This window comes from Anolis sagrei, chromosome 6 (assembly GCF_037176765.1).
Source record: "Anolis sagrei isolate rAnoSag1 chromosome 6, rAnoSag1.mat, whole genome shotgun sequence".
Taxonomy (NCBI): domain Eukaryota; kingdom Metazoa; phylum Chordata; class Lepidosauria; order Squamata; family Dactyloidae; genus Anolis; species Anolis sagrei.
The window spans coordinates 126482986-126506507 of NC_090026.1; the positions used below are offsets into that span (position 1 = coordinate 126482986).

At 42.6% G+C, this 23522-nt stretch overlaps 1 protein-coding gene across 7 annotated transcripts in view; it reads left to right on the forward strand.

The window, feature by feature from the left end:
• The window catches only part of ADCYAP1R1 (ADCYAP receptor type I), a 153527-nt gene that overhangs the window by 78849 nt on the left and 51156 nt on the right, over positions 1-23522 (forward strand). For all 7 annotated transcript variants that reach the window (XM_060782656.2, XM_060782657.2, XM_060782660.2 and 4 more), the window contains exons 4-6: positions 12222-12329; positions 17156-17191; positions 18598-18636. In XM_060782656.2, coding sequence (XP_060638639.2) covers positions 12222-12329; positions 17156-17191; positions 18598-18636 — 183 coding nt within the window. The remainder of the gene's footprint in view (positions 1-12221; positions 12330-17155; positions 17192-18597; positions 18637-23522) is intronic.

Below are 23522 nucleotides of genomic sequence, written 5' to 3' on the forward strand. Positions count from 1 at the left end.
TAATCACCAACTACAGCTGCAGTAAATCTTGCCAACCAAAAGGTTGACAGATTGAAGCCAGGTCAGGGTGAGCTCCTGACCTTTAGCCCAGCTCCCCCACCCACCTATCGGATTGAAAACAGCAATGAATAGATGAATATAACCGCATTAACTCCGTGTTGTGAACAAGGGTTCGAGAACATATGATAGCCAGATATGATAGCCATGTATAAATAGCCAGATATGATAGCCATGAGAGGAAGTCACAGGGAGGAGGGAGCAAGCTTGTTTTCTGCTTCCCTGGAGACTAGGACGCAATGGAACAATGGCTTCAAATTACAAGAGAGGAGATTCCATCTGAACATTAGGAAGAACTTCCTGACTGTGAGAGCCGTTCAGCAGTGGAACTCTCTGCCCCGGAGTGTGGTGGAGGCTCCTTGTTTGGAAGCTTTGAAGCAGAGGCTGGATGGCCATTTGTCAGGGGTGATTTGAATGCAATATTCCTGCTTCTTGGCAGGGGGTTGGACTGGATGGCCCATGAGGTCTCTTCCAACTCTTTGATTCTATGATTCTATGAACAGGAAGTAAGAGAAATCCACTCCTGGAATGGTTATTATCAGGAGGAAAAGGGGTCTCCATTGAAGCTTTATCACCAATTCTTGTTTCGACAACAAGCTAAATTTTTCAAAATCCAATTCTTGCAAGGACAGAAAGTGAGGCGAAGCAGAAGCACAGATAGCAAAACAAGCATCACAGGGATGTTAACCCTTCCCTATGCTATCCAAGGCTAGAACCTTTTTTATTTGTAACTTGGAAACTGTATGCACATGCACACACTATGTGTAAAACTATATAGAAAAAGAAAAGTGAAACACACATAAACATAACAAATGACACAACCTACAAAAAATCACAGAGATACATACAGTTGGCTTTTCATGTTTGCAAATTGGACTTTTGTGTATTTAATTTTTCAGGAATTTGATTAAAAATGTCTTTTAGGTCTTCCAGTTTTTGGAAATTGCACTAAAGGCAAAGGGTGACAGATCCCCTGATACACTGCTGACACTTTTCTCCTCTCTGTGGAACAATCCTTGGCTTATATACAGGTCATATCAAAATCCATAATTCTGCCCTCAACATATATATATATATATATATATATATATATATATATATATATATATATATATGTCGTGTCAGGAGCATCCTGTTGTGAGAGAATTGGCCGTTTGCAAGGACGTTGCCCAGGGGACGCCCGGATGATTTTGATGTTTTATCATCCTTGTGGGAGGCTTCTCTCATGTCCCCACATTAGGAGCTGGAGCTGATAGAGGGAGCTCATCCGCCTCTCCCCGAATTCGAACCTGCGACCTGTTGGTCTTATATATGAGATCAACTTATACATGAGTCTGTATGGGTAAATCAGGAGGCATCTTTTCCAGTTCAACTTCGTGGTTGAAAGAAACCCTTTCCAACAAGGCGTAAGGATGATTTTATTTCAAACACTACCTTTGGGGAGCACATCTTCACCCTTCGCTCCCTTCTGCCTTGGTTTAATTGTCTGGAAAGACGAAGTGGTACGGGAATGGCTTCGCACTTTCAAGAGCCACCACAGCATCAGGTTCACTCACGCTGTGCCCATCTGCAAGAGCAGGCAAATCATTCTGTCTTTGCCTCCCAGCAATGGCTGGGGAAAGAAGAACAGCTTGCCCAAAGCTTTTTGGAAAGGAGAAGAGATTGATGAAAGAGCCACACCAGTGTTCCTTCTCTGCTGCCACGCAGCTGCGAGCTGCCATCTTGTCATTGAGCTTGCAAGACTCCAAAAAGCACATCTGCGAAATCATTTCTCCCATGGCCCTTTGCAAAGTGCAAACAAATTGACAGTTGTCTCCTCTTTACACACAAGCACATACCACACATCCTGCTGTCTCTTGCTGATTTTCTCCTTCGCTTTTGTGCTGGCAGGAATGCAATGCTCCGTTGGTGTGAGTGGCCTCCAGAGGAGCATCACTTCCCTAGTTTTGCTGATCTCCAGGTGCCCACACCAGCGCACACACATACACACACACACATATCAAAAGGCAACTGGCATTGGATTTACTGATGGGGAAAAAATATTATATTGTGTGTTGTGTTGACAAAACACAAATGAGAGATGTGCGTCAGAGTGGGATTTGACTATAGTTCCCAGAATCCCCTGATAGTCATTGCCATTAATGCCATCTAATATTACTTGTTCACAACTGTCCTAGAGTGCAGCTATACCTCAGAATGAAAGTAGTTTCACACCACTTTAATAATAATAATAATAATAATAATAATAATAATAATACCCCGCTTCTCCTTTTGGCTTGAGGTGGAGCACAACATATTTTTTTAATTTTTGTAAGATTTTATTTACATACAACAACTTAGTGTAAACAAAACAGAAAACAGTGAACATTGTACAAACACATAGCCCCACCACCAAGGCCTGAACAAGTATCCTTTCCTTCACCATGTATTTATAAATCAACCATTAATTAAATGTCATATCCAAAATTCCTGACCAACAAAGTTCTGTTGTTTTCCATTTTCGCTCACTAAGGCATATTTAATAAAGACCGACCAGTATACCTCAAAATCTGATCTGTTAATTTCCCCCCTGAATGCCCTAATTTCCATTGTTAATTTATCATTTAAGGCTACGTTCCATACCTCCCTATACCATGCTTCCTGTGTTAGATTAGTTATTTCCAGTTCTTTGCTATTATAATTCTTCCCACTGTGAGCAAAATAATCACCAATTCTTTCTTACTTGTTTCTAAATTCAGCTTCGTGGTGTCCATTAATAATGCTAACCTGGCATCCGGCATAATATTTGATCCTAGAATGTTGTTTATTTCGATAAATATATCCTTCCAAAAACTCTTCACTTGGGGGCATTCCCACCATAGATGAAAATATGTCCCTTTGTGTTTGCCACATCTCCAGCAGAGGTTACTTTGCTTGCTATCCATCTGATGTTGTTTGACTGGCGTGGTATACCATCTCCATATAACTTTGTATACATTTTCTTTTAATCTTATTGATAGGTTCTTAGCCACTCTCCACTTCAGGACCCTTTTCCAATCAAAATCTGTCAGAGGCCCCAGGTCTCCTTCCCATACGTTTTCTAACAGCTTCAGCCCTATTTCTTCACTAATTAATCCATTATATATTTTCCCAATTAATCCTTTCCCCATTATTTCTTGGTTTTTAAGCTTACTTAGCCATTCCTCAAATTTATTCAGTGCTCTACATCTGGGATTAGCACAACATATTAAATAAATAGCATAGTTAACTGAGCCCTGCCACATGCACAATGGAGGACCTTCTTGCAGCAACACCAGAGGCACTCCAAGTGACCAGTGACTGGTCAAAGGACATTTAATCAACTACAAAGCTTGCAGGCTTTGTGTTTTTGTTTGTTTGTTTGTTTGTTTGTTTGTTTGTTTGTTAAGAAGTGCAGTGCAGCTGTTTGGTCTGCCCCTGACACGATAAATAAATAACAACTGCTATGGCTCAATAACAACAACAACAACAACAAAACTTTATTTATATTCAGTCCTATATTCCCAAAGGGACTCGTGGTGGATCACAGTACACATGCACAGCAAACATTCAATGCCGTTTAGACAAAGAAGGAAAGTACAGACAGAAAGGAGGTATGTTGTGTTGACGTTCAGCTTTTTGGCTCCTTGGAGGTTGTGCTCAAACCAGCCACAGGGGGGTGCTGCCTCTCCATCCTCTATGATGATGAGCCATCAGGACTTCCTCCTTTCTTTTGGTCACCACAATTTCTGGTCTTTTTTATGATGTTGTAAACTAACCTTTCTGCTTTTTAGCAGTACCTAATTTCTCTACTTACAGCTCTAAGCTGTTTTCGAACTGCTTAGGTAAACAGTGAGCTGGGCTGACAGTTAGGTGCTCACTCTGACCCCAGGCTTCGAACTGGTAACTTTTATAATAATAATAATAATAATAATAATAATAATATAATACCTTTATTTATACCCCGCTACCATCTCCCGGAGGACTCGGTGCGGCTTACAAGAGGCTGAGCCCAAATACATCAATAAAACAACACAGCAATACAGACAATAAATAAACTCATAAACAAAGCAATAAACAGTAATAATAACACCACGACGCATTAAAAATCTATGGCAGGGTCAAATGTAATAATTAAAATTTTAAAATACTGGGCATGACAAGGTGACGTACAACTAGGATAGGTATTTGGAGAGAGATGGAGCGAGCAGACAATCCTAGATCATTAGTAAAGTGCAATTAGGGACATGTTGCTTAGGGTTCCTTATTCTGGGAAGGCACACTGGAACAACCACGTTTTCAGGCTCCTCTTAAAGACTGCCAGAGTTGGGGCATGTCTAATGTCCTTGGGGAGTGAGTTCCAGAGTCAAGGGGCCACCACCAAGAAGGCCCTATCCCTTGTCCCCACCAATTGCGCTTGCGATGGAGGTGGGATCGTGAGCAGGGCCTCTCCAGATGAACGAACAGATCGTGTGGGTTCGTACACAGAGATGCGGTCACGCAGGTAGGCAGGTCCCAAACAGTTTAGGGCTTTGTAGGTAAGCACCTGCACCTTGAATTGGGACTGGAAAATGAACGGCAGCCAATGGAGCTCCTTGAACAGGAGGGTTGACCTCTCCCGGTAAGGAGCACCAGTTAACAACCTGGCTGCTGCCTGTTGGACCAGCTGAAATTTCCGGGCCATTTTCAAGGGTAGCCCCACATAGAGTGCATTATAGTAATCAAATCTGGAGGTGACTAAGGCATGGACCACCCTGGCCAGATCCGCCTTCACAAGGTATAGTCGCATTGGTGCACGAGTGTGCTGTCGCACGCTGGGCCCGTGCACATGACTGTAGACAGGACATAAATTCTGTGTGCCCAACGGGATGCCGGGGCTGCCTCAGATTAAAGGCCCTTAGATTCCCCCATGCAGAGTCTTTAGAATGCTTAAAGTAAATCCAACAAAGTTATTTATTGATGAAAACAAACAGGTACTTTCAAGCTTTCTTAACAGTCTATTGGCTCTTGCAATCTTGTCCACTGGGAACAGGCACTATCTTCTTAACTGTACTTAACTAAAGGGGAAATCCTTAACTTCTAATCTGGGCAGTCTGTCTTTGCCTCTGTTGGCGTGGAGCCCCTGCATCCGGTACCAACTGCGTCTGGCTTCCGCGAGCGGCCCTTGCCAAGCAGAGCTTTGTAGATTTCCAGGGAAAAAGAAGGAGTTCAGGTTGCTGTGATGGCCGGCTGAAGTCCCTCAGCCAAACTGTGGGCCTTTTCTCCCCGGCCAAGCTGTAGGCTGAATATCTCCCCGGCCAAGCTGTAGAAGATGAAGCTTTCTACAGGAGCTACTTCGTTTTATGTCCTGTGCGAAAGGCTTCTCTGTGAGGACTCAAAAAGGCTCCTATTCCCTCCAAAACTCAAAAAGGGGCGGGACCAGGGAACCTAACGATAATTGACAGGTGGCTTGCCCTATGATTGCAGCCAAAAGAAGCCACCTATCTGCAGAGTCCCTGAAACTTAGGACTGCAACAAACATTAAATGCAAAACAAACAAAATTGGAGCTCCTGGTACAGTTGTACCAGCACAACGAGTCTTAATTGTGCAAAGGCCCTCTGTCTATTTGGTTGATAGATCTTATTTCTGCCGGAGGTGATTTACCAGCTGTGCTGTAGCCCATCTATATGGAATAATAACAGCGATAGTCTGACAAGGCCTTTAGCTTTCATTGTCAAAGAGTGCTGGTGTTTCACCAAACTGCAACTCCAAATTGAAAGCCTTGCAACGTACAGATTCCTGCTTTCAAAATCTTTCTCCTTCTGCATTCAGCCTGGGAATTGGTTAAATCTGTTTGGATTTTTAAAAACCCTTCATGGATCAACTTTCTTATCTCCTCCTATTCCCAGGGCTTCTGCTTTATGTAATTAAAAAACTGTGGTCATCCTCCAGTTAAAAAGATCTAATAGTATGGGTTTAGACTTGATTACTCAACCACCAATTACATTGCCATTTGCCAGTGACTTTTTTTTTAGCTAAAATACTGTTAATGATTTGAAACTTATTAGTGAGTCCCAATTACAGCAGATTCACTGAATCAGTTGTTTAGTAGTGAGTCAACATGCATGTAAATTCCATTAATTTGGAGGTTTTATTCTAACTGGGGACTACTAAACGAACACAAGCCAATGAATGTACCTGCCACATGTGTCTTAAGGGAGAAGAGAGTGGAAGAAAGAAAAGGGGGAAATTCTAGACGGATGTCTGCCACCATATATATGTGCTTTTTGGAATATGAAGGAAAGAGTAAGAAAAACGCCTACCATCTACTGTTGTTCAACCCTATGGAAAGAAGGAAAGGCAGAGACATGGTGGTCAAGTCCTTCTCCATTGGTGTGGAAGGGCATCTAGAGGTGCCACCATCATTCTCTTCCTTCCTCGTCCTTCCCTGGTAATAGGTTGAGTAGAACAGGCATTCTCCAGCATCCTCCAGCTCTAGGGAACTCTGCTGAGCAGCCATTCTGACTCACAAAGAGAATAGTAAATATTGCTTTGAGAGCAGGATCTTGATGAGACACGGCACAGTGGCATGAACTAGAAAAAGCACTATCCATAATTTAATTAAATGTGGACTAGGGTGAAAGCCATTACATAAATATCACCATTTTACAACATTTTACATTGCATGGGGCTGTGAAAAAAAAGAAGAAGAAAGCACCATGGTGTGTAAATAGGTTGACCGGAAAAATGTGTATTGGCAGCTATTTGGCTGAGCATGCTAGGAGCCAGAATTCTGATTGGCTACTGTCTCTAGCTTGCCACTTAGACAAACGGTTTTAACTGCTACTTTCACCTCGGAGAGAGAAGAGAGTGCTGACTGGAAACAGCTAGGAAAGAAATGGCTGCCAACTCTCTGATCATTTCTAAGCAGGAGCGGCTCAACCCATTACACAAAGTAAGCATTTGCAGTATAGTTGATTTTGCCCAGGGGCGCTCTTGAGGCGCTCTTGGGGGAAAATAGACCTTGACATTTGCGAGTTGTAGTTACTGGGATGTATAGTTCACCTACAATCAAAGAGCATTCCGAACTCCACCAATGATGGAATTGAACCAAATATGGCACACAGAACTCCAATGACGAACAGAAAATATATATCAGTGATTGGTTGTGGGGGGGGGGGGCAAAATACTGTTTGTTTACCGTTGAAAATTACCTAGGGCTGCCTCTGTTTCTAAGGCATGAAGTATATTTTAATGACTGCTTAAATGGGCTGTTTATTCCCTATGTTCTCTGTAATTCAAAGAGACTACTGTATATATTGTTGCTCTGTTTGACCTTTTGAACTAAAGTAAAGTTACTATTACTCGTTACACAATTCTAAGTCATAGAATCATAGAATCAAAGAGTTGGAAGAGACCTCATGGGCCATCCAGTCCAACCCCATTCTGCCAAGAAGCAGGAATATTGCATTCAAAGCACCCCTGACAGATGGCCATCCAGCCTCTGTTTAAAAGCTTCCAAAGAAGGAGCCTCCACCACACTCCGGGGCAGAGAGTTCCACTGCTGAACGGCTCTCACAGTCAGGAAGTTCTTCCTCATGTTCAGATGGAATCTCCTTTCTTGTAGTTTGAAGCCGTTGTTCCTTGTCCTAGTCTCCAGGGAAGCAGAAAACAAGCTTGCTCCCTCCTCCCTGTGGCTTCCTCTCACATATTTATACATGGCTATCATATCTCCTCTCTTTCTAAGTGACACATTATTATACTGCAGGGTATATTTTGATCCCGAAACATATACAGCTTCTATTTATTTATATCTAAAACCTCCAACACATTGGAAAGTCCTTCCTCTGTTCCTGATTCATCAACATGGTCTGATCCTTGATCATCTCCACAACCTCATGGAATCTAAGTAAAGACAAAGACTCTCCCAAAAAGCAGACCCACCTCTAGGAATGAAGCTGGCTGTTATTTGTTCTCTTTTCATTGCCCATAAACTAACCAGGATTATCAGTGACCAGCTGATGAGTAGAAATCTAGTTTAGTAGAGTTCTCTACTTGAACTTGGATAGTATGATCAATTCACATCGATTCATTAAATCCCTGGTAGATCGTTCAAACAGGATCTGCAAACGCCACCTTCTCCAAGGTGAACTGAACCACCTAAACTGGGCTCTACAGGCCAATGGAGACTCCACTACAGACATCAGAAGAGTTGCAAGAACAAGAACAAGCCATGAGAGTAAAGACAAAGTTCCACCCAGAGGAAAAGTGTTCTTACCGTACATCGGGGGAACCACAGAGGCAAGATGATAAGGAAACACAACCTACAATCAATCTACAGACCCACTAAGAAAATTTAACAAATGCTACATTCAACAAAGGACAAGAGGGATCCTCTCACAGAACACAGAAATTTGAGACCACTCTGACAACCATTATGCGACACTACACAAAGAAAGCATTGTAATCCAAAAGCGCGTGAACTATTTCAACAGAAAGGAGGAAACCATGAAAATGAACAAAATTTAGTTACAAGTATAAAAACCCACCAGAATCAAGACAGTAATTCAGAAATGCCACTCAGAAATAGGAGAACTCCACACAACAAACAATCCAGGGGCCAGTTAACACCTCCCAATCAGAGGGTGCCTCCAGGCAACACAGGGTAGGCTACCTCTATGCAGATACCCTCACTGATTGACTTTGCAGCTTTATGGCTACTCAATGCTATTCAAGCTTGTTAATTGCAACATTCACACTTTCTTTAAACAGACAAGGGTTCTTTCTCCAAACCTAGACATTCCACAGATATCTATATTTACACTCCACGTGCTTCACTGCCAATAGAACCTTTGAAGATGCCAGCCACTGATGCAGGTGACACATCAGGAGAGTATGACTGGAACATGGCCATACAGTCTAAAAAACTCACAGCAACCCAGTTCACATCTGTGTTTACAGGTTTATTTTTGAGGTGAACCATCAAGACATTTCTGATTTGTGACAGTCCTACAGTGAAGGAAATACATAATTTTCTGGGAATACTTTGTTGAGAAGGGGATTGGCTTTGCTTCTTCTGAGAGTGTACAATTTGCCTACAGTCACCCTATGAGTTTATTATGGATTGCTTCAATTCAAACACTGGCCTCCAGAGTCACCTCCAGAGTCATACATATTCCTATGTTCAAACCATGATGCTTCCAGACTGAAGAGTTCAGTTATAGCAGGAGGTTCCAAAGTTTGGTCTTCCAGGTATTTTTGGACTGCTGATCCCAGAATTCCTAACTATTGGGCAAGCTGACTAGGATTATGGGAGTTGAAGTCCAAAACACCTGGAGAAACAAAGGTTGAGGACCACTGAGCTATAACCAGAAATGTCTCCTATTTACAAATTCTATAAAAGTGAGGAAATGGCTACAAGAGGGTCTACCAAAGATCAGTGGTAAATCCAAAAAGTATTGCATGGCCAGCTGTAGTTAGTTTTATTCTGCTATATGCCATGTAGGGTAGCAGCCTTGGACTGAGGAAACAGAAGGGTGGGAGATCAAATTGTTTTCCTGAGAACGTCACTCCAAATAATGGATTTCCCCAGTTTTGCTGTTTCTTTGCCATGAATCCCTGGCTACAGTATACTAGAAACCACCAAAACATCCACGTGATTTCCTTTCCGAATTGGTTTTGTTAGAGGAAGGGAGATGACAAAGAAATGGCCTCTCCAAGCATAAACTCGGATTAACTGTCCAATAACCAGGGAGAATGTAAGTAACTTGGGGAGAATAGAAAAGGCCGTGTTTTCCCAGTCTCAGATAAGAGATCCCAGCTTTGCCCGAAACTCATTTCCCCGAGTGTGAAATATTTTTGTATGTAAATAGCCTGGTGCTGGCCATCTTAGACTCTCTTTTGAAGGGACGTGAAAGGAGAGCTTTTCACACCAGTGAGGGATGAGTTGGCTTTATGAATAAGCAGCTCAGAGGAGAAAGTGCTCTTCCTGGCAGACGCAGAGAATGTGATTCCAGTGCAAAAGGATGCTGCCTTTCTCTATTCACTCCTCCGTCTATTCAAACACAGCGTTAACTCCCAAGACTCGCCTGCCAAACAATGAAGGTTGGTGGTTCCCACATCAAGGAGATGGCAAATACACCATAGTTTCAAATCCAAACATTAAGAGAACTCTGCAAGATTTGGATGCTGTTTGGTGAATAGCGTTGAAATCCTTGGATAGCTGTTTTGGAAGATGAGCTCCTCAGCAGGTAGTTGTCCAGCTTCTTTTTGAAAACATCAAGACAAGGAGAAAACCCAGTCTTTCTAAGCAATTGGCTCTGTTGCAAAACCACTATTCTCCTAATGTTCAATTGAAATCTACCTTCCTGTAACATTAGACCTAGTTCTGTTCATCGGCACAGCAAAGAAAGAGCCTGTATCCTCTTTTCTGTTGCAGCTATTGAAGTATTCAAAGTATATGATCATGTCATCCTTGAACTTCTCACAATAAAACTGAGTATGCCCCGTGCCTCAAACCTCTTCAATAATAATAATAATAATCATGTTGTGTTTCAAATAATAATAATAACTATTATTTAATTTTACCCACCTCTCTTCAGGATCAAAATACAACAATATGAAAACACATTATCGTAAAACATTATATAAAAACACATATTAAATGTATTTCTATAAAACACACACACACATATATATATATATATAGTCGTGTCAGGAGAGACTTGAGAAACTGCAAGTCGCTTCTGGTGTGAGAGAATTGGCTGTCTGCAAGGACGTTGCCCAGGGGACGCCGGGATGATTTGATGTTTTATCATCCTTGTGGGAGGCTTCTCTCATGTCCCTGCATGAGGAGCTGGAGCTGATAGAGGGAGCTCATCCGCCTCTCCCCGGATTCGAACCTGCAACCTGTCGGTCTTCAGTCCTGCCGGCACAGGGGTTTAATCCACTGCGCCACCGGGGGCTCCTAACACATATATTTTAACACATATATTAAAATACAGAGAACATAGATTTAAATATTGTAAACACAAGACATGTTTACATTGATTGGGTAGGCCTGCTGGAAGAGGCCTTCAATTTTCTCTTAAATTCTGACAGCTGATTTAGATGCCTGATCTCTTCTGACAGGTCAATCCACATATGTTTCGTTCTCCATACCAATCTCATTGCCCTTCTCTTGGCTCACTTCAACTTGTCTATATCTTTCTTAAAAGGAGGCATCCAGAATGGAACAGAGTATTCCAGATGAGGTCCAGCCACCACAGAATAAGGGGACAATTTCTTCAGTCGACCTGAAAAATGATACTTGCTGTTATAGCTCAGCAAGTGGCAGAGGATTTTTCTGATAATGAGTCAGAGAATGAGAGGGATGATGGGTTTCAAAGTGAGGAGACTGTGACTGATCAGAGAGAGTTGCAGGCAGATGAGACCAATGTTGTGGATTCGTATGCTCGTTCCCAGGCAACAGGGGAAAATATAAGTTCCAGTTCCCTTCAGAAAAGGCCTTGGGCCAATGGGGATTGTACTCATGAAACAAGATTAGGGCTGAGAACACAAGGAGTGAAAAGTAGACAAACAAAATATTATTAGAGAATCCAAGATAAGACCTTGAAGGCCAGGTGTCTTCGGCATGATTTCATGGGTGCCTGGATGGATTTAAATCAAGAGGTGTGGGCTTCAAGCCTCTCAGAGGAGACAACGTTGCCATACAGTATGGTTCTCCTATCTCTGCTCTTTGATTCCAGTATTCTCAAGTTTCCTGTTCTGGTTCATGCCTTTGTTCCTGGAGGACCTTGGAAAAGTTTCTGTTTTCATGTTTATGGATTTATGTATGAAGAACTACTGTGGATTTTAGTTTTCTTGACTTTGGCATTTTTGGATGACTGCTGTTTTGTACTTTCTATTCTACTGACTCTTTTGGACTTGCCTCCTTTCTCTTTTTATCTGCTTTCTTTAATAAACGGTTTAGATATAATTATTAGACTCTGATATGGTGCTGGTTGAAAAGGTAATTCATTGCTAGAGTGCAACAAATGCAAGCTAAGATAGCATTTGCAGTCTTGAATGCAGTGTCACACTGCCAGCTCTGTTCAACTAATGATCAATAATTCCAACTCTGACACTCTTTATGGGGAGTGAAAAGGAAGACCTGGCAACATCTTCTTTCCTAATTTTTTATCCACAGCATGTGAAGGAATGTGGGACAACATCACCTGTTGGCAACCTGCTTTTGTTGGCGACGTCATCTCTGTGAAATGCCCAGCGCTCTTCAGCCTTGTGAACATCGACTATGGTAATAATCTTCTGTGTGGTTGTCAAATGCAAGCATATGTGCATCTACATCAGGCATGGGCAAACTTTGGCCCTCCAGTGTTTTGGACTGCAACTCCCACAATTTCTAGCAGCCGGTAGGCTGTTAGGAATTGTGGGAGTTAAAGTCCAAAACACACGGAGGGCTAAAGTTCGCCAATGCCTGATCTACACTATGGAATTAATGTAGTTTGACACCACTTGACCTGCCTTGGCTCAGTGCTATGGATTCTTGGGAGTTACTAAGTTCTTGTGGGTTTTTTCGGGCTATAGGGCCATGTTCTAGAGGCATTTCTCCTGACGTTTTGCTTGCATCTATGGCAAGCATCCTCAGAGGTGAGGTCCATAGGATGCTTGCCATAGATGCAGGCGAAACGTCAGGAGAAATGCCTCTAGAACATGGCCATATAGCCCGAAAAAACCCACAAGAACTTAGTGATTCCAGCCATGAAAGCCTTCGACAATACATTCTTGGGAGTTGTTTTCAAAGGTATTTGCATTTTCCTGCCAAATAATGCTTTACCACACTCCCAGGATTCTATAACATTGAGTTGGAAAAGTTACAATGGTGTCAAACTATGTTCATTAGACATTGTAGATGCACCGATGTAGTAACTGCCGTGTAAAAAAAGGATAATGCATAAATACACCCATGCATTTTTCAAGACAGTGCTCTTACCCAAGATTCCTGGAGGAACAGAGATGGTAAATAGAGAAAACCTATTGGGGAAAGGAAAGTCTGAATACTATAATTTTTCTCTTGTTTTGATGCCTAAAGCAGACCCAAGTTTTGTTCTGAAAGGAAGGAAGGCATCAGGGTTGATAGTTCTCTAAAAGGAACAAATCTCCAAAGCTAAACAGTGGGACTTGGGGAGTCAGCCTTTTCTCGATGGCTGCCCATTGGGGAGATGGGACCGATCCCCAGATATAAATCTCTTGACATGTGTTAGACTCTCCAAAACTAAACAGTGGGACTTGGGGAGTCATCCTTTTCTCGGTGGCTGCCCATTGGGGAGATGGACCGATCCCCAGATATACATCTCTTGACATGTGTTAGACTTTCTTATCAGTCCCTCTTGGATACCCAACAGCAGGCTGGTGTCGCTATAGCAACGGCCAGGATCTTTTTGGAAATGATGAGCACAAGTGCTACCCAAGAGGAAAGCAGGTTCTGCAACATCAGTCAAAGCTCTGAACAAAAGGACTCAAAAAAGGGAGAGCAGAACAAATCCCAAAAAGGGAAAGTGGGAAAGGAAGGAGGGACGGAAGGAAGGAAGGAAGACGGGAGAAGAAAGAAAGAACAAGGGACAAGAGAGAACTTGCTAACTGGAATGAGTTGAAAAACAACCTTCTGGAGTGCCACTTTTAAAAGTTAGGTGGGGTTTGTGGTTTTGTATCTTGAGATTGAGAGATTCAAAACTGTGGTTGAGTTCATTGTTTTCGCAACTTGCAGAATATGAGGTTGGAAAGATCAAAAATCCAGCACAATAAAAAGGTTCCTCAACACCAGGGGTCTTCAAACTTTTTAAACCGAGGGCCAGGTCACAGTCCCTCAAACTCTTGGAGGGCCAGATTATAATTTGAAAAAAACATGAATGCATTCCTATGCACACTGCACATATCTTATTTGTAGTGCAAAAAACACTTTAAAACAATGCAATAATTAAAATGAAGAAACATTTTTAAAAATATATAAATTTATTAGTATTTCAATGGGAAGTGTGAATCTGCTTTTGGCTGATGAGATAGATTGTTGTTGTTGTGTGCTTTCAAGTCGTTTCAGACTTAGGTTGACCCTGAGCGAGGGCCAGGTAAATGACCTTGGAGGGCCGTATTTGGCCCCCGGGCCTTAGTTTGAGAACTCCTGCTCTACACCGTAGAATGTATGCAGCTTGAAACAACAACAACATTTTTTTATATACCACTCTAATTCCCCAAGTGGACTCAGAGCAGTTTCCAAGTAACATCAACAATCAGGCCTGTAGCCGGCGGGGGAGGGGGGAGAGTTAGGGGTTCAAACCCCCCCCCCCCAAATTTCAGGTTAAAAAAAAACTGGTTTACTCATGAATTTTAACTGGTTAACCAAATCCCCATGCTTATTTATTTATTTATTTATTTATCGTGTCATCAGCAACCATACCATTGTATTACAATTCTAACAGAGCAAAACAAACACACAGATTAAAAAGAAAAGAAAAAAAACACACAGATTTTGCAAATTTGGTAGTTGGTTAAATGTCCTTTGACTAGTATCTGGCCACTTGGAGTGCCTCTGGTGTTGCTGCAAGAAGGTCCTCCATTGTGCATGTGGCAGGGCTCAGGTTGCATTGCAGCAGGTGGTCAGTGGTTTGCTCCTCTCCACACTCGCATGTTGAGGATTCCACCTTGTAGCCCCATTTCTTAAGATTGGCTCTGCATCTCGTGGTGCCAGAGCGCAGTCTGTTCAGCGCCTTCCAAGTCGCCCAGTCCTCTGTGTGCCCAGGGGGGAGTATCTCATCTGGTATCACCCACGGATTGAGGTGCTGGGCCTGCCACTTTTGGACTCTCGCTTGCTGGGGTGTTCCTGCGAGTGTCTCTGTAGATCTAAGAAAACTATGTCTTGATTTAAGTCGTTGACGTGCTGGCTGATACCCAAACAGGGGATGAGCTGGAGATGTCTCTGCCTTGGTCCTTTCACTATTGGCTCCTACTTCCCGGCGGATGTCAGGTGGTGCAATACTGGCTAAGCAGTGTAATTTCTCCAGTGGTGTGGGGCGCAGACACCCTGTGATAATGTGGCATGTCTCATTTAGAGCCATATCTACTGTTTTAGTGTGGTGAGTCCATGCTAAGTCTATGAGACGCAAAAAATTAAGAGTCGCTCCAGAACTGCAAGCACTATCTCAAGCAAACATTGACAATTTATTCACACTGTCATTTCTTGCAGCAATAGCCGATGTAGTGAAGCAACCAAGTTGAAGTGTGTGTGTGAATTCCCTCATTAAGGAGGCCTGACTTGGTGGAGGTGGTTGACAGGGGCAGAGCTGCAGGCTATTGAAGGCTGCTCTGCCCCTTGCTGTGCTCTTTGCTTCAGCGTGAGCTAGGAGCCAGGTTTCAACCCCCCCCCCCAAAAAAAAATTTCAACCCCCCTCAAAAAACATTGTCAACCCTCCCCGAAATTTTTTTCTGGCTATGGCCCTGTCAACAATACATACAGACATAAACATAAAATTAACAAGGCAATATAAGCATTAAAATATCACAATAGCACACATATATTTAAAATAATCCTGCCTGTTCAAGGCAATTTAAAAGGCCAGGTCATGGCTAGTGCAATTTGTAGAGGACCGGGAAATTAGGTGCAATACTATAATAGGCAACAACAATAATAGGCAAAGTCTATGGCTGTTCATTTCCAGGGCCTAAAAGGAGGAAGTAACCTGGGTAATTGGTAGAAAAAGATATGGCCATATTCAACAGTATCTGGGGCTGAGCTAGAACTAGTCATTCTCAAAGGGTTGTTTAAACCACCAGGTCTTCAGGTTCTTACGAAAGGAGGGGAGGGATGGGGCCTGTCTTATTTCTCTAGAAAGGGCATTCCAGAGGTGGAGGGCCACCACCAAGAAGGCCCTTTCTCTCGTCCTCACCAATTGTGCTGGTGATGATGGTGGGATCAAAAGGAGGGCCTCCCCTGAAGATCTTAAAGTTCCACTTTGCACTGCCATGGCTCAGTTCTGTGGAATCAAGAGAGTTTGTAGTTTTGCAAGGTCTTTAGCCTTTTCTGCCAAAGAGTGTTGGTGTCTCACTAAACTACAAATCTCAGAATCCCACAGCTTTTTGAGCTATGGCAGTCAAATTGGTGTCAAACTGCATTCATTCTACAGTGTAGATGCACCCAAAGATGAAAACTCTTTGGAAGTGAAAAGCCCTAGTCCTGTTTTTAGGGCAACATGAGATGTCCTGATGCATTTAATTGAGTCTCTTCTCCAGAGAGATGACACATTGCCAGAAAATTTGGAAAGCAAAGCATGCGGGTCCACCTAGTGGCAAAATGATACATCACACTTGAATATTTTCATAATCTCTCAGTAAAACATGTAACTCTAAAGGTAGTTTCAATAGATTGGGCATTCGGTTGCTGTGAGTTTTCCAGGCTGTATGGCTATGTTCCAGAAGCATTCTCTCCTGACGTTTCGCCCACGTCTATGGCAGGCATGTGGGCAAAAGTCAGGAGAGAATGCTTCTGGAACATGGCCATACAGCCTGGAAAACTCACAGCAACCCATTGATTGCAGCCATGAAAGCCTCTGACAACATATCAACTTGGCATTCCTTTAATATTTCGATCAAAACGAATTAGTGATAAGTAAGGATGTTGTTTGGGTCTTTCTTTGTAAGTTTCACTCATTGGCAAACTTCATCATCAATCTAATCGACAAAATTTGAGTTTTTGCAATTTTTGAAATTGCGTTATATGATCAGTATATACCAGGCATGGGCAAACTTCAGCCCTCCATGTGGTTAAGCGGTTGAGGGGGGAAAAGGAAGAAGCTTGAGGCCAGGAATTGTGGGAGTTGAAGTCCAAAACACCTGGAGGGCTGAAGTTTGCCCATACCTGGAATAGACCCAAATAATGCCATGCAATGTAGTTAAACAGCATTATATGGCGGTGTAAATGTAGCTAAAGGGAAGAGAGGAGAACAGAGGAGACACGACAAACACAGGAAAGATAGGCATTCAGTTCCAGTACAAATAGTTAGGCTTGACTGTAATAAAGGGAAGCAAGTCAGCTGGATATGTTGGTTTAATTGTCTTTTTTTCTGTTTTCAGGCTGGGATATGAACAGTATGGCCTATGCGCCACCAGGTAAGACCAGGCTCTGAAGCTATTTATGTTGGGAGGTATATTAAATTTACAATGCATGTAACTTCCAACATGCCTCCCACCTGGGGTTGTAAATCATAGAATCCTAGAGTTGGAAGAGACCTTGTGGGCCATACAGTCTATTCTGCCAAGAAGCAGGAAAATCATATTCAGAGCACCCCCAAAAGATGGCCATCCAGCCTTTATTTAAAAGCCTCCAAAGAAGAAGCCTCCACCACAGTCCCTCTGGGGCAGAGAGTTCCACTGCTGAACAGCTCTGTCTCTGTCAGGAGTCAATTTCTGATGGCCTGAAGACATCACAAATTCCCTCCATGACATCCTGGCTGAATCATCCTGGCTGAATCAATTCTCTCTCTGTGACATTTTGAAGCCAGCAGAGGGCACTGGAAGCCTTGTATTGGAATAGAGATAAAAGCAATATATTCATTTCAAAGCAAAAACAGCTTGTGAGTGGTTATTTAATATTGCTATATAGATCCTACACTCTTACAGTCTCACAGTTAGGAATTGTATTACTAGGTGTGAAGATTACTGTAGACACAGAGTGCAGCCGGGAAATCAAAAGATGTTTCCTTCTTGGGAGAAGAGCAAGGACCAATCTCGATGAAATAGTGAAGAGTAGGGACATCACACTGGCAACAGAGATCCGCATAGTTAAAGTAATGGCAATCCCTGTAGTAAGCTATGGATGCAAGAGCTGGACTATAAGGAAGGCTGAGCAAAGAAAGATAGATGTTTTTGAACTGTGGTTCTAGAGGAAAATTCTGGGAATGCCTTGGACAGCAAGAACCAGTCTATCCTCCAGGAAATAAAGCCTGACTGCTCACTGGAGGGAAGGAGATGAGAGGCAAAGATGAAGTACTCTGGCCACATAATGAGAAGACAGGAAAGCTTAGAGAAGAGAATGATGCTGGGGAATATGGAAGGAGAAAGGAAGAGGGGCTGACCAAGGGCAAGGCGGATGGATGGTATCCTCAAGTGATTGGTTTGGCCTTGAAAGAGCTGGGGGTGGTGATGGCCAACAGGGAGCTCTGGCATGGGCTGGTCCAGGAGGTCACGAAGAGTCGGAAACGAATACTAAACTACAACTCACAGCATTGAGCCACGGCAGTTAAAGGGGTGTCAAACTACATTGATTCTACAGTGTAGATCCACTTTGGAACTTCCCTCTGGAAAGTAACTAATGGGTTATGAATAAATTCCTGCTTCTTGGCAGAATGGAGTTGGACTTGATGGCCCATGAGGTCTCTTCCAACTCTTTGATTCTATGATTCTTTGATTCTATGATTCTATGAAAGTATGAATATCTATAAAGATATGTGTTTCTTATATAAACAGATGACCTCCACACATGAGATTTTACTTTATTCTTTTTTTTTCTTTCACAGATGAATTTGAACTATTGGAAAATTCAGACCAAGTGTTAGGTAAGGAAAAGAAGCCACATCTGGAATACTAGTGCTTCATAATGGAAATTCTCTCACACATGCGGCCAGACTTTTCTGGCTTTTGTGCAATGGATGCATTTGTGTCATAGCTGTTCAAATGGAGTTCCACAAGTGTACCCATTTCATATAGTCCTAAATCCCGTTGTTGTTGTTGTTGTTGTTGTTGTTGTTGTTGTTGTTGTTATTATCACCACCCCACTTCATCCCCCTCGAAGAAGACTCAAATGTATGGACCATCAAATGTATTGAAGTGATACATGTTAACTCACCATCCAATAGTTCACACAATGAGTCTGCTCCAGCAGGATTCCAGCCGTGCAGTTGTGCATCTCTAAATGTGTGTCACTGTTTGCTGGTCCTTTCGATGTCTCACTTGATTAACTGGGATTGTACATTCTTCATTGCACAATGCAGCCTCATCTACGCTGACCATTTAATGCAACATTGAAGAAAGTGGTTTCGCTGTGCAGATGTTTTGAATCCCAGATGAGTACTGTGCAAACCACAGAGTCCTGATGTGCATTAAAGGATTTGTGTGCTCTTGTGGTTGTTTATTGTTTAGCCACTGCAGTTGGAAGCTAGCTTCCAACTGCATTAATTGGTTAGTGTAAATGTCATCCTTATTGTCACTGTATCCAGCAGGAGGATGCTGTGGTGTACTCAATGGGTAAATCCATGAATGTCGATTTCACAACACAGTTAAAGGTCTAAGCACTTAGTACAGATTGAAGCTCCCTTATCTGAAAAATGGCAGTGCTAAACAAACCAAAATGTCTGGCTTCTAGCCACCCACAAGCCTTAGGGCAGTGGTTCTCAACCTGGGCGTCAGGACCCCTGTGGGGGGTCACGAGGGGGTGTCAGAGGGGTCACCAAAGACCATCAGAAAACACTGTATTTTCTGTTGGTCATGGGGGTTCTGTGTGGGAAGTTTGGGCCGATTCTATCATTGGTGGGATTCAGAATGCTCTTTGACTGTAGGTGAACTATAAATCCGACCAATTACAACTCCCAAATGTCAAGGTCTATTTTCCCCAAACACCACTAGTGTACACATTTGGGCATATTGAGTATTCGTGCCAAGTTTGGTCCAGAACCATCCTTGTTTGAGTCCACAGTGCTCTCTGAATGTAGGTGAACTACAACTTCCAAACTCAAGGTCAATGCCCACCAAACCCAGTATTTTCTGTTGGTCATGGAAGTTCTGTGTGGGAAGTTCGGTTCAATTCCATCATTAGTGGAGTTCAGAATGCTCTTTGTTGTAGATGAACTATAAATCCCAGCAACTACAAATCCCAATTGACAAAATCAACCCCACTAGTATTCAAATTCGGGTGTATCGGGTATTTGTGCCAAATTTAGTCCAGTGAATGGAAATACATCCTGCATATTGGAACAGTAGCAAAATTACAGTTGTGAAGCAATAACGAAAATAATGTTATGGTTTGGGGGTCACCACAACATGAGGAACTGTATTAAGGAGTCGCGGCATTAGGAAGGTTGAGAACCACTGCCTTAGGGGAAAGGGGGCTAATCACACATCCAGTTCCCCCTGAGTTTCCCCTCAAGGAGCCATAATGGGGTAAAGAGAGGAGGGGAAGGTGAAAGGATCCCACTTACAGAAGCCCCATAAAAAGCAGATATTCTGTATACTTCCATACTCACCAATGGTGGCATTGTGGATGAGGAGATGCTGGTGGAAGGCTCAGTGGTTGAGCTGGAGCCCAGCAGTACCCAGCAGATCCTTCAGCCAAGCTTTGAAGTGACACCCATGGAAGGAGCTACTAATTCTCAGCCTGCATATCAAATTGAAGCAAGTTCCTCTGAGCAGGCTGAGGAAGATTTAACAATTCTAGCTTTTGTGGACCTGCAAGGAAGAGGTCTCAGCTGTGTAGGTCCTCAAGACTAGCCAAGAAGCAAGACAACAACAGATAACACTTGTGTGATTTAAGGATCTCAAGGGTGGTACCTCTTTACTGGCTGCAACATCAGTTCTACAAGCTATGATCTTGGAATCTTGCAATCTTGTATTTCTAGAACCCAGGACTTATCCTTGGACCTTGGCTTACAGATTCTGATTTCAACCTCATACTCTGGACTCTCTGATATTTGGCTTATGGCCCTGGAATGGACATTCAGCTTCTACGTTGTGTTATCCTGCTAATGTTTGCCTCTCTGTTGTACTAAAGGCTTTAGCATCACTCTGCTGGTCTTTGAAGGTAGAAGTGTCTGACAGATAGTGTGGCAGGCAGCCAAGAAATGACTGCAAGGATGAACATGGGGTGATCCCATTGGCCTTCTCCTGTATGCAGCCCAGAGAGAATGAAAAGACACAGAAGATGAGATGAGTTTTCCCTCTCTCTTCCCAGAAACTTTGCTAAAACAGCAATACGTATGTCAACCGTCTTTATGGAAAAACTCAGCATGTGCTGGATATGTGACTAGCCCCCTTTCCCTCTTATTTCTCATTCACTATGTATATGGAGATACAGATATTTCAAAATAAGCATTTCAGATAAGGGGGACTCCACCTGCAGCATCATATTGTTTTAAGAATACTTTCCTCGCAGTATTATAATTTAATACACCTGTTGAGAAGCAACATTATAGCCATCTTGAGCTATCGGAAGTGATATAGTACAGAAAATGGAAGAGGCCTTTTCCTGCTGCTCCAGAATATGGAATAAATGGTTTAAATTACAGCAGAAGAGATTCTACCTAAACAATAGAAAGAATTTTTGTATTACATTGAAATATATTGACTTAGAGGGTGGTGAACTTTCTGTCTTTGGAGGTCTTTAAACAGAAGTTGGAAGACCAACTTTCAGACGTCCTTTAGTTGCATATTCCTGCATGGCAGGGGTTTGGACTAGATGGCCTTTGCAATATCTTCCAACTCTAAGATTCTATTATTATTATGTCTCCTTTTTACTAAACTAAACAGGCTCTTACAGTCAGGGAGTTCTTCCTCGTGTTCAGATGGAATCTCCTTTCTTGTAGATTGAAGCTATTGTTCCACGTCCTAGTCTCCAGGGAAGCAGAAAACAAGCTTGCTCCCTCCTCCCTGTGGCTTCCTCTCACATATTTATACATGGCTATCATATCTCCTCTCAGCCTTCTTCAGGCTAAACATGCCCAGCTCCTTAAGCCGCTCCTCATAGGGCTTGTTCTCTAGACCCTTGATCATTTTAGTCGCCCTCCTCTGGACACATTCCAGTATGTCAATATCTCTCTTGAATTGTGGTGCCCAGAATTGGACACAATATTCCAGGTGTGGTCTAACCAAGCCAGAATAGAGGGGTAGCATTACTTCCCTAGATCTAGGGAAGTCTACCTTTTCCAATTCTACCCATTCTTACCCTATTTTGTTTTTCAAATCTCACAAAGAGTGAGCCTGCACTCCGCGCTGGACTCTGAAAAGGGCCTTGTGGTGGTGCAATGCGCAACTCTTTGCCACCCGCTTGCCTTCTGTTTCTGGCATCGTTGCGGATGGTGATGCCGAGGTTACTTTTACGTCTCGCGATAATTGTTGTTACGGCGATAAGCATAATTTATAATTATGTCCTTGCTAGATGGAAGCACTTGAGAATACATTTTCATAATGCCATGGCAAATAATTGGCTGCCGAGCATCTCACTATAATTAGAATTGATTAGGAAATTAATATCCATTTAGCTCCAGCTCAAATTCTTTCCTCTCCTTCCAAGGCAGAGTTGTGGGGCGTTCACCACAGAACTATCACTCGGGCTGAGATCCTTCATTGTACTCACATACTGCAACTCCAAACTACAACTCCCAGGATTCCATAACATTGATCCATGGCAGACAAAGTGGTGTCACACTGCTTTAATTCCACACTATAGATACACTCTCCACGAAGGTGAAGACCACTGTGATATCAAGAGTTCTGGCAATATTTTTTCACCAAACTAATGGAAAATCCATAGTATTATCCACGTTGGCAATATTGGAAGTGCAAATGAAATGAGTTTGAAACTGCTGCACCGTCCAGCGAGGATGGAGCAATATGCCTAGGAAATTAATTAGTTCCTCTGCTTTGCAAGGACATTCAATGCCAAATGACATCTTATATCCGACTGCACGTAATTCTGCTCCAAGATTTTGTTAATGGAATCAAGTCTGTAAAGAAAGGGTTGCCAAAATCTATCTGCAACCAGCTAATAGTTTGTGAGGGTTTTTTTTTTCATGGTTGGAATATAATATTTCTTCATCAGAAGTGTAGCTAAAGAGGTCAAAATGAAAACATTGCATCCCAAATAAAAATACCATTCTCTAGGCAATGAAATTTACCTTCATTCCCCAAATATCTATTACTAGCTGTCCCCTGCCACGCGTTACTGTGGCCCAGTCTTTTGATATGGAAAATAAAGTAATGAGAAAGTGTTGGTTTCTTGCTGTTTCTTTGTCAGTGTTGATGTGGAGAGTGTCTGCTTTGCCTGGAACATGCAACATATAATTGTCCTTCTTCAGGGGTCCCTTTCAAATCTATGATACTATATCTGTGTGTGTGCGTGAATCATATCTATCTATATCTATGGCAGGATGGCTCTTTGTCAGGAGGGCTTTGCTTACATTTTCTTGCCCTGATGAAGAGAGTTGGATTAGATGGCCTTAAGTATTTTCTGTTGGTCATGGGGGTTCTGTGTGGGAAGTTTGTCCCGTTTCTGTCGTTCATGGGGTTCAGAGTGCTCTTTGATTGTAGGTGAATCCCAGTGACTACAACTCCCAAATGTCAAGGTCTATTTCCCCCAAACGCCATCTGTGTTCTTGTACCAAGTTTGGTACAGATCCATCATTGTTTGAGTCTACAGTGCTCTCTGGATGTAGGTGAACTACAACTCCCAAAC